This window comes from Colletotrichum phormii, assembly GCF_030913505.1.
Source record: "Colletotrichum phormii strain CBS 102054 chromosome Unknown BDP81scaffold_4, whole genome shotgun sequence".
NCBI classification, from domain to species: domain Eukaryota; kingdom Fungi; phylum Ascomycota; class Sordariomycetes; order Glomerellales; family Glomerellaceae; genus Colletotrichum; species Colletotrichum phormii.
In genome coordinates this window covers 1,781,816-1,792,822 of record NW_026851446.1, presented here as the reverse complement: position 1 = coordinate 1,792,822, position 11,007 = coordinate 1,781,816, and the positions used below count along the sequence as shown (strand labels likewise).

General features: G+C 51.8%; 2 protein-coding genes across 2 annotated transcripts; one reads left to right on the top strand and one right to left on the bottom strand.

Annotated features, from left to right (window-relative positions):
- Window positions 1–594: 594 nt before the first annotated feature.
- Window positions 595–6,458, bottom strand: BDP81DRAFT_420239 (P-loop containing nucleoside triphosphate hydrolase protein). The gene is made up of 6 exons (XM_060589830.1): window positions 5,844–6,458; window positions 4,981–5,787; window positions 4,311–4,926; window positions 1,749–4,256; window positions 1,538–1,606; window positions 595–1,202 (listed from the first exon to the last, which is right to left on the bottom strand). Exons 1-6 carry the CDS (start codon window positions 6,153–6,155, stop codon window positions 868–870), a joined length of 4,647 nt encoding a protein of 1,548 aa, XP_060449141.1. The 5' UTR covers window positions 6,156–6,458; the 3' UTR covers window positions 595–867.
- A 3,538-nt stretch (window positions 6,459–9,996) lies between these two features.
- On the top strand, window positions 9,997–10,950 carry BDP81DRAFT_391219 (uncharacterized protein; the record flags this gene model as incomplete). The annotated part of the gene is made up of 1 exon (XM_060587522.1): window positions 9,997–10,950. One exon carries the CDS (start codon window positions 9,997–9,999, stop codon window positions 10,948–10,950), a length of 954 nt encoding a protein of 317 aa, XP_060449140.1.
- Between the last annotated feature and the right edge of the window lie 57 nt (window positions 10,951–11,007).

Sequence of the window (11,007 nt, the reverse complement as noted above, 5' to 3'; positions counted from 1 at the left end):
TCACGATCCATCCTACAAGTAAATATCTTCACCGAACGTAAAGAGCCTACCTAATACCGCCGCACTCCCCAACGTCCATCACATCAACCCTCCGGCCTATCAAATACATCTACCCATCCTAAATCGTTCCACAGACTGCCATCTCTCGCTCTACCCTTCTCACTATCATTTCGGCTTCCCATCACCGATCGCCGTTACCACTCACCAGCTCCTCCAATCATCACCAATCTTACTCCAAGAGACCGTTGAGCCATCAATTGCCGCGTCTGCCCATCTCACGTTACACAAAAGAAAATTGTACCCGCCTTCCCCTCCCCCTCCAATTGTTATCTCCGCCAAGGAAATTCATCAATGGAGGCGCGACAGGGGCGGGGAAGAGGGTGGGCGACAACCTGCCTCTCGGGATACGACGAAGCGTGAGGCAAATCAACGTTTCTTGGGTTGGGCTGTCTGCCCGGCGAGAGAGCGCAGGCAGAGAGCCGCGACGCGACCGGGAGGGAACAAGACACACAACGGTCTGCTATCGCTGTCAGACAATAGCGACCTCGCCCAACGTAACGGCCGGAAATGTCACATTGTACTATAGCGGTACAGTTCAAGTAGATGCAAAGTCTCTTTGAGTAAGTCTACAGATGCCGATAATGCATTCCAATCCACGCTACCCACCCGCTTCCACCTCTCGCTCCGGGCTTTGAGCAGCCTACATATTTTAGATCAAATAGGGAAAACAACTCGGTGTAGTTACACAATAGACTACACGGTCTTATTCTCTTGCCCGCCGCCGCCGCTGCCGTCGCCACTTTTCCATTCGCCAAAAATTTCTTAACTCGTCGCAAAAGCTGCTGTGCGCCGTCTTCGTCCTCTTTTCTACGAGGACTCCGAGGTGTCGAGACCAGCCTGCTTCACCAATCCGTAAAAGACACCCTGCTTCTTGATGAGGGCCTGCGGTGTGTCAAACTCCACCACCTCGCCCTTGTCTAGTACGACGACACGGTCGCTGTCAAGGATGGTGTTGATGCGGTGAGCTACGGTGATGATGGTACGGTTGGCAAACATTGGCGAACGCAGAGTAGTCTGCAGCATGGCGTCTGTCTCGACGTCGACGGCCGCGGTTGCCTCGTCCAGCACGAGGATGTTGGAAGGCGTCAGCATAGCACGAGCGAGCGACACGAGCTGCCGCTGACCCTGTGAGAGGTTGGAACCTACGCGCGAATGAGTCAGCATCACTATCCAAGTATGCGGCTTATCAATAGTCAAACGTCGGCAAAGCAACGAGAAAACATGGTAGGCAGAGTGAAGATGAGCTAGCACGAGACTTTGACTGCATGCGTGGGAGATCATGCAGGGGACTCTTAACGGAGCGATGTATGCATGTGAAAGATGACGGTGATGCCGGATACTTTTGAGTCCGACGCAGCACCTCGACGTCCGCCAGAGTCCCGTTGTACACAACTGCAAAGAGCCGCGGGGACTGATGTTGGATGACCCAAGAGTAGAGCCGACAGAAAGCGGATGGAAAGCATAAGCCATGACTCACCTCCTTCGTTGACCTTTGCGTCTAGGCCGCCTTCCATGCTTGTAACGTGGTCCTTTAGTCGGGCGTGTTCTGTGATAGCGCTACGCATTAGCTCCAATCTTTGAGGGTGGAGGGGCAGAAGCACCCTCTTCTAAAGACGTGGGCGGGGGATAGATGACAAAAGGGTCGGGGGCGGGGGGGGGGGGGGTGGCCGACCACCTGTATTACTTACCCAGTACGCTCCATAGCTCAGTGTCATCATGCACGTTGGCGGGATCCAAGTTATCCCGGATGGTGCCCTCGAATAGCGCTGCATCTTGTGGAATGATGGCCAGTCTTCTACGCAGGTCTAGTAACCCGATGGAAGATGTGTTAATCTGGTCAATGCTGATGTGGCCAGCAGTCGGCTCGATGATACGGAACAGAGCGAGGGTCAACGAAGACTTGCCAGCTCCCGTCCGCCCAACTACGCCGATCTTTTCGTGAGTCTTGATATCCAAGTTGATGTTCTTCAGCACGTTGTTCAGGCCCTCGCGGTACCGGGTGCTGTAGTTCTTGAACTCAAGAGAGCCCTTGGACGGCCAAGCGACAGGTGGGCGATTGCTCTTGATGATTTCAGGGGCTTCGCTTGGCAGGCGAGCATACTCGAGAACGCGCTCAACTGACACGATATTTGTCTCAACCTCGACGGTTTGGCGCACGATCCAGTTGAGCGATGTTGTAATCTGCAGAGCGTAAGACATGGCCAGACCGACAAGACCAGCGCTCAAGGGAATGTGGTTCGCGACTGTGACGACGGCTAATCCGGCAGCCGCAAGAATGACGATACCGCCAATGAACTCGAGACGGACCGCAAGCCAGCGGTTCGCGCTGATAGATGGGAAGTAAGCTTTGAGGTTGGCATCGACACGCCACTCGTTCTCCAGCTCAAACCTCTGCTGTTGGCGATACGCTCGGATCGTCGAAATTCCTCCAAGTGATTCCTGGAAGTGGGCGTATACAGGACTTCGGGTTACACTGTCAAGTCTCTTGAGCTCACGAGAAGTGCGCAAGTAGTACCGCTGGATCCAGTAGTAGATCAGAGTAATTGGAATGATGAATGCGGCGAACGGAGGAGTCGTAATCGAAATGACAGCCAAAGTGAAGCCCGACCGAGCAGCGTTGACGAACAGCATGTTGAAGGTCCTGGCGAGGACCTCGTCGACCCTGTAGATGTCACTGGAGAATCTGTTGAGAATGCGACCAGTAGGTGTGGTGTCGAAGAATGACATGGGCGATCTGAAAATGGCGTTGGCCATACGTTCATGCAGCTTCCTCGACGCCTCAATTGAGCAGAAAATCCACAGAATGAGAGTCTGGATGACAGTCAAAAGGGAAGAGCCGATGCCGAAGGCGAAGTAAATCCCGATATAGTAGCCCACATGGTCGTTGGTGTGTGATTTTGCGTTTTGCTCTGACCATGTCTTGAGCCATACAGAGCCACCAATGTTGGCCGTTTGAGAAGCCAGCAGAGCACCCATGTAGATGGCGACAGCAATAAGGTTGCTGTTCTTGGCATACTCAATGTACACATTCCACTTGACCTTTCCTTGTTCAATATGCTCCTTAGTTTGCTTGGACTTGCTGCCGGCGACTTCCTCATCAGTGAGCTTGCCCCGAGGTCCCCGGAAGCTGGCGGTACTAGCGCGGCGCAGCGTTGCCATGCTCGAAGATCGTTTCTTGTTCTTCACTGAAACGCCGGTCTTGATAGGTTCCATCTCAGGAAGCTGCTCCTGAGCCTCTTCCAACTCAGCCTTTTCTTGACTGCTGCCCTCGGCTTCGATGATTGTAGACGTTTCGCTGCTGGAGCCGCTGGAGTTGGCCGAAGAAGAAGGGCCTGAATCTTGGCCGGCAGTCTTGATGAGATCGTTCACCATGCCCTTCATTGCCACGAGTTGTTTGTACGTTCCGCGCTCGACAATCTCGCCTTCTCTGATCATAGTGATGTAGCTGGCCTCCGTGAGCACGGCAATGGCGTTTGTGGCGAGGATTCTGGTCTTGGTGTTCAAAAGACCTCTGGGACCGAGGACATTCTCGATGATGTGTCTTCCAACGTGAGAGTCTACGGCTGACAAGACGTCGTCCAGAAGGTAGATATCCGCTCTGGCGTAGACGGCGCGAGCCAAAGCCACACGCGCTTTCTGTCCACCACTCAGGGAGATACCTCTTTCACCCACAACCGTTTCGTCGCCATCGGGAAGCTGGGCAAAGTCGTCGACGAGAGCGCAAGCCTTGATGGTCTTTTCATAGAAATCGGGGTCGTATCTGTAGCCAAAGATGATGTTCTCCTTCACAGTCGCGTTAAGGATCCAAGATCCCTGTGCGACATAAGCCGTGGTTCCATGGACTTCAACTTGACCCCTGACTTTCCAAAGATCGCCCAGGACGCTCTGCAAGAATGAAGACTTGCCAGCGCCAACTCTACCGACAACGCAAGAGAGTTCTCCCTTGTAGGCGGTGAAGTCAATATCCTTGAGGGCCTCCTTGTCTTCATGACGGTTCCAGGAGAAGGTTCCGTTCCGGATGATAACGGTCTCCTCTCCCATCTCTTCCGGCGCCGGCTTGATTGTAATCGCATCGGGCTGGATCTCTTCGGCTGCGAGGAAGGAGGTCAAACGGCCGACAGCGACACTCGCTTCGACGATAGAGGTAATGACCATGGGCAGAACCGCCAAGGGGAATGTGAGCAGGTTGAACAGAGCTATGTCACAAGAGTCAGCGCTTAGCACTTGAGTAGATGAACGACATAACTTACCCAGCGCGGGGAAGACAATTTCAGTGGTCAGCGGCTTATCCTGCGTCATAACGAACACGGCAAAGGTGGAACAAGACACAAAAAATGGAGCAGTACTCCATGTGAAGTTGGCGAAAGCTTGGGTTGCTCCAATCTTGCGAAGATTCTTGAGCTCGAGATCATTGCGAACGAAGTTCAGCTTGTTCATGAAAGCAGAACCCCAAGCGTAGAGCTTGATGCTCTTCATGTTGCTGATGATCTCGTTGATTAGGCGACTCCTCTTATCCTTGTTCTTCATTTGCTCTTTTTGCAAGTTCCTCATGATTCTGGCAATGAAACCATGTGCAGGCATCATGATAATCATGACACCAATACCAGCAAGCATTGACCAGCCAACAAGTTGGTACAATGACACCATGCAGATAATGATCTGGAAGGGAGCGGACCAGACCTGCTGGGCGAATTGGGTCAGATCCTGTAGACGCTGGGCATCCACGGCCATGTAGTTCACAATATCGCCAGTCGACTTGGACGCGCGTCCCTCATTGGACAGTCTCATTGACTTCTTGTAGATGGCCGAAGCCAAACCACCCTTGATCCGCATTCCGGTGACGAATGCTAGCTGGAAGTATTGATGCTGGTGGGTGTTAGTGGAGCTGTGTCTTGCTTACTACTAAGATGGGGAACTCACAATCATGGAAGTTTGCAAAACGGCGCACGCAAACATTGCCAAGGCAATGGAAGCACCCTTGATCGGAGGTTGCTCCTTCTCATCATTCTCAGGGTCATAGGAAGCTATGAATGCAATAAGGTACTTCAGAAGTTGTGGCTGAAGATATTGCGTAACATCGTTGACAGCCTTGAAGAGCGCAGCTATGGCGTACGGACCGCCGTAGGCGTGGAACATGGCCAGCCACAGAGATGGGTTCTTGTGGTGCTTCAGTTCGTACTCCCAAGCTTTGTTGAACGCCTCGCCAGTGTTCTTGGTCTGGTCTTGCTGAGCGAGCCCCCAAAGTTCATCTTCAGTCAAGTACTTCTTGTATCCATAGCGCATCAGAGGCGTCATCCAGGAGAATGTCAACTGAGAGAATACAGTGGCATATTCAATGGGGCATTCTTCCTCGTCGATCAGAGCCTCGTATGCGCTGACCTTTCTTGGCCACAGCCACTCGACCAGGAATTCGGCTATCGAGAGGCCGAAGCCGACAGTATAAGTGATAAAGTAGGCTGGGCTGGTCTCGTAGAGCTGCTGAGATATCAAGGATCGGAGCTTGACTGCGTATGCGATCAAGAGGAAGAGCCAGTAGAAGAGAACGACACCGTTGGGGTTACGCAGGCGCGCATGCTCGAGCCATTGAATGGCAAAGATAACGCCCAGAGATAGGATTGTCGCAGCTGTTGTCCAAAATCGGAAGTCGCCAAACCAGACGTCGGGGTAACTGACAATTTGTAAAGCGAGTTGTACTGTTACGTCGGCAATGATCAATCCGAGAAGTGTCTGAAGGGGCGGCTGGTCAGCTACGGAGTCAAGAGACAAGACAAGAGAGCACTCACCTGCTTGACCCAAAAATGCCAGTCCTTCGGGGCATCGGAAGGTTTTCTGCGTTGTATGAGCCATACAATGGCCAGAGATCCAAAGACGAGACCAAATGCTGCGACAGAGGCGATCCAGACATCGATGAAGCAGGGTGTAAAGTCATATCGAATAGGGCTCAGCGGACCCCAACCCTCTTCGTTACCGCATAGCGGCTGCTTGATTTCTGCAGTCGCAGAAAGATAATTGCTACCGAGCTGTCCCAGGCGATGGAATCCGGTGAACGAGCCCGTGTGCAGAATGCGCTGCGGCGAGTAGTCGGAGTAGTCCATGGCAATTGCTCTTCTGCGGTTCCCCCAACCCGCCTGTTAACGCATGCTAGAGTGAAGCTACTATTCAGAAGGAGAGTTATCGGTCGGTTGTGAGGCGTCTCGTAGGGGTGATTGGGACTGATTGGGGTTATCGAGCAGTGTAATTCGACGTGTACACCAGAAGAGGAATCAGGGAATTGTCACGGGGGCGACGCTGGCGATGTGGGAAAAGTTTTGAAGGCGGACGACCGAGTCGGAGCAAATGCATGCGACGTACCGTGAAGTGGACGGGGAGGCGTGGTGGAGGCGGGTCGGTCTTGCTCTTGTGGTTCCAGAGTGCGAGTGACGGTGCACAGTTTGTCAGCTTTTGGACGCTGGGCCCTGGGGAAAGAAGCACCTGGCACCTCACAGTCACTGGTGTCTCACACATTTTCGGGTTCGGAGAGCCACCCGCGGCTTACCCAACCACAGGGCTCACCGCAGTTTAGCTCATGGAAAGGGGGGGAGCTATGACGACCTGCATTGTAGCCTTGTCCCGCATTCGGCGTTTTCCGCGATACATATCCGGTACCTCCGATGCATGCACAACTCAGTGCTCGCAACGAGGGTCGCGCGTGTCAGCGTCTTGCATCTCACTCTCTCAGATAAGACGCTCGGATAGCTCAGTCCGGCACCAAGTGCCGCGTATTGCCGTATCTGGCGTGCACCGCTTACCGCATCCTTCACCTAGGGTCCTTCGTCAGCAAAAAGGATGCGATAGCGGAGGAGCCTACGAATATCTTCCCTTAGGTACCTTTGAAGGTCCTTACCTAACGTGCTAACATTGACCAATTGACGAGATGCAAGACCTGGAGCATAGGTACGGAGTAGACATACTCCGTAGGTAGACAGCTTTTACCGTAGCTCTGGTAGCTCACCTTACATAAGCAAGCTTTGGCAAGCTGAGGTGTCACAACTCACAAGCTTTGTTTCCCCGGATGGCCAAGACAGAAACACATTGCGGGACGTTGCATGCAACATTGCTTTTGTTATTTCCCCGATCCGTGACATTCAGAGTTCCGTGAAACCCTTGACTCTGTAGACAACTCTTTCGCGTTTATCGCGATGCGCTCGTCGCGAGTTCCAACCGCCTCTGTTTCCCGCGACTCATGTCCAACCATGAAACAATGAAACTGACATGGTTATCATGGTTTTCGGATGTGGTGGCTGCTAACACTCCCAACTGGCAGGAGAGCCACATCGCGACGCCACCGAACGCTCCTCTACCAGGCAGCCAATCTGCCTACTGTCCTGAAGTCTTTCCCAGCCTGCGTTTGGTGAGTCCGGAATCACGAGGTCAATCAACACACACTTGTTTTGCATTCTCTGGAACGGCGGGCTCAAGAAGTCGAATGCCATCCAAAAGGTTTCGCCTTCGGTTCCGATTTTCGTATACAGTCGGCACCTGCAAGTGGGTGACAAAATGGGTGCCGCTCAATACCCTCCCTATCTCTTTTCTACTATTCCTATTACTCTTATTACTACTTTTATTATTCTTATTATAGTTATCTGTATTATACTTTCTTAAATATATTCTATGTGGAATATATAAGAACTACAAAATCATAATAATAATAATAATGATAATAGAAATAGAGCTAGGTACTTCGTGTTGAGCGGCAATCCATTGTGTCACCCACTTGACCTGGTTCCAGAGCAGCGATGGAATCTAGAACCCGTTGCGGATCAAACATGTCTTACCCGTTTCGCGGCGTTTTCGCGGGATAATTGACCACCCGCAACCAGAAGTGTCAGGCTCTTGCACAATCTCGAGAGAAGGTGGCCCCACGCTCACCCTACCACGCCGGGCCGTACCTTGCTGTCCAGCACCGCAATGTATATGGCCTCATCCCATACCCCCCAAAGAAGCTTTGGAGGTTCCATGGCTCTCTAGAGCACTCCGTGGCCGAGTCAGCTTGCAGCTATCAGCGCAATCGGGGCCGATGTTCTATCCGTGACAACAGAAGGGAGTCTTTCTCAGTCGACCCAACTTTTGGTCATCATTGAATCGAGGCTGATGGCTTCGGCCACACGAGTTCCAATGTGCCAGCAGAGTGGGAAACGCATCTTCGTTTCCCCAAAAGTTCGAACCTGCCGTTCCACCAAGGGGCATTGGAAATAGCCTCTGCAGACATCCATGGACTTGACTATGGATTGACGCTGATTGCACCCGAGGAAAAGATCCGAAAGGGTGTCTTAAGCAAAGATTTCATCTCCTGAGCCGCGCCTCACGGGTACTCATCCATTATAATGAGAAACATTGACTTGTGCCCCTTGGTCCATGACAACAAGATTCGAACACATGAGAACAATGGTATAATTGGCGGCTTCAGATCATGTTGAAAGCTGGTCGTTTACAAAGACTTTGTCTGAGTCTCGTGTCTTTCATGGTCTTCATTTTCCTTGTCTTCCTGGTCTTTATATCTCGAGAACTTAGCTGCAAGGGCGAACAAACACATACAGAACCCACGGATGGTGTCCATTTAAGGTTACTTGTTTCCCTGTTTCCCTGTTTCCCGCGATTTCTTTTCTGAATAGACACTGCCGTTAATCTCTTGTGTCACCGAAGAAATTTCAGAAATTTCTCCCGCTTGCCTTTCAACCACCCGACTTACACCTGGACTTTACACAAATTTCACCAACAATCCAACAATCCAACAACTGTCTTTGTCAGCACCGTCGTCGGGCACGACAAATGTCTCAAGAAACAACGACGATGGACTTCCTCTCGCGAGAAGAATTACTGAGGTACCGTACGCTCACCCAAATTCTGTCTTTAACAAATGACTTGCCCATCGCATACCCGTCCAGTCTAGGCCTTCTCAGGGGTAGAAAAGTGAACTTGTCTTCCGATGCTTACCCTTACTTGTTCGCCTTCGCCCAACTCGTCCCATACAAAAATGAGGTCGCTACCACTATTTTCAACATTGGAGACCGTACAAAACCCCCACGCGTTGTTGTCTTAGGCAACGTTCCCGCACCTGCAACGGCATCCCAGACTGCATCCAGGGAGACTCGCCAGAGCCAACTACTGTGCAGAAAGACACAACTAACGGGCACAGCGCTTCCACCGTGTGCGGATGCAGCAGCACAGTATTATGTTGACATGATCGAGAAGACGACCGAAGATGGGAAGCTGCGGTCGAGGATAACGTTCTCGGTACACATGGATAGCCTCGTTGGCATGTTGAGGCAGACTCGCATAGCTCAGACTGACGACGAACTGGACATTCCTGCCGAAAACCTACTCGACTACATTGCTATTCTGAGCTGTGAGAAGATTCACAATCGATTGTTTCAAAGTAGCCCAATCGTTTGTGGGAAGGGCATAGAGACTCTAGGAATGAGAAGAGAGGCTGCTAAGCCGGCTTTGACCAGGAAATTTTACACCATTCTCACTCAGGACATCTCCTATTGTAGATGGGCCTTTGAGGGCCGTTCCCTTCCGCCGGTAAAACCTCTTACACGGTGTCAAAACCATATTTTGAGAGTTGTCGTGAACTTCCTCCAGCAACATCGACGAGACCACAAACTGGAAAGCTATCCAAGACCTGATGCGGCATGGTATGATGCTACTGGGAGAGTGACCTTCCACCACATCATCACACGCCTTCTCGATGGATTGGCTAGAGCAGTCGAAGACTTATTGAAGCAAAAGTGGGATTGCCACCGCAGAAAGACCGATATCCTCTTAGGTATTGGATCCAGAGAGCCCGACGTCTCTAGCCTCCAACGTGCCGCTGTACGGTTATCAGATTGGACAAATCACCTGTCCCAACTTCGCCTCGGGTTCAATAAGATACTGCCTCATCATTTCAAATGGATGGAACGTGGACTTCGTCGGAACGACTCTGAACTCTTCAACGAGGAGACCACACATTCAGACGCCAAATCTAGCTCCTCGGATGACACCGTCGAAGACTTCTCGGGGGCATTGGAGGCTGAGGAAAGACTCGACAAGGGAAATCCAGAATACTCCCCAGACCTCGTCAAATTGGCTGAGCTTTCACAAGATGATTGGGCAAATGGAGCCGTCAACTACCTGCGTCTCGTTCTCCGGGATACCTCCGCACACGTCGAACTTGATAGGGTAGAAATCTGCGAGGAGCCAAACTGGAGGGAATACATGTCGAATATCATGAGAAAGGGCGAATTTCATCTGATTGAAGTCAGTTCAGAACACGACGACCAAAAGATGATGTCTATCAGAAAACTCCTAGAAGAGGAATTAGGGTCTGCCGGCGAGGAAGACCTAGGACACACTGATCCCCTGGGAGAGATCCTGGAATGGATCAACTCGAAAAACAAGAGCACCAATCTCATGATCGGCGAGTACAACTTCGACAGTACCTATTTCAGTGGCGGATACCACTGCGAAGGTACGATGCTCTGCTTGCAGCTCCTCGCCAGAGTCAGAAACAACCTCAGTCCAGCTTCGATAAACAGCGGCATGGTCCTCCCGGAAAAGGAAGTCACGGATCTATTTCAGGACGACATTGCCATCATGCCTTCGAGTAGGCTATGCTGTCCTTCCTGCACTCACCTTCTCCAGTACTTCTACTACTACCACCGCCGCCGTACCCAGCCCATCTGGGGAAGCGAGACCCACAAAGACTGGGTTCCTTGTTCACTGCCGCCGTGGATTCCCAGGAAGGCGGGAGAATGGATGCTGGCTCAAGCTAGCAACGCCTTGAAGCAGCGACTGGAAGGTATCATTGACGCCATGGAAGAGTCTAGGGCCGATGATGCCTTTCAGGCGTTGCTCCAGAGCCTGTGAATTGCCAGCGAGTTCGATCTGGAGTAGTCCAAGATAATACCGGAAATGAGTGTCAGC

Bases quoted from the DNA above. Each gene is read 5' to 3' on its own strand.
- BDP81DRAFT_420239 (XM_060589830.1), bottom strand. From the start codon at position 6,155: ATGGACTACTCCGACTACTCGCCGCAGCGCATTCTGCACACGGGCTCG. The intron at 1,607-1,748 runs GTAAGTAATACA...GCGCTATCACAG, and splicing joins TGAGCTATGGAGCGTACTGG to AACACGCCCGACTAAAGGAC. The intron at 1,203-1,537 runs GTGAGTCATGGC...ATTCGCGCGTAG, and splicing joins CGCAAAGGTCAACGAAGGAG to GTTCCAACCTCTCACAGGGT.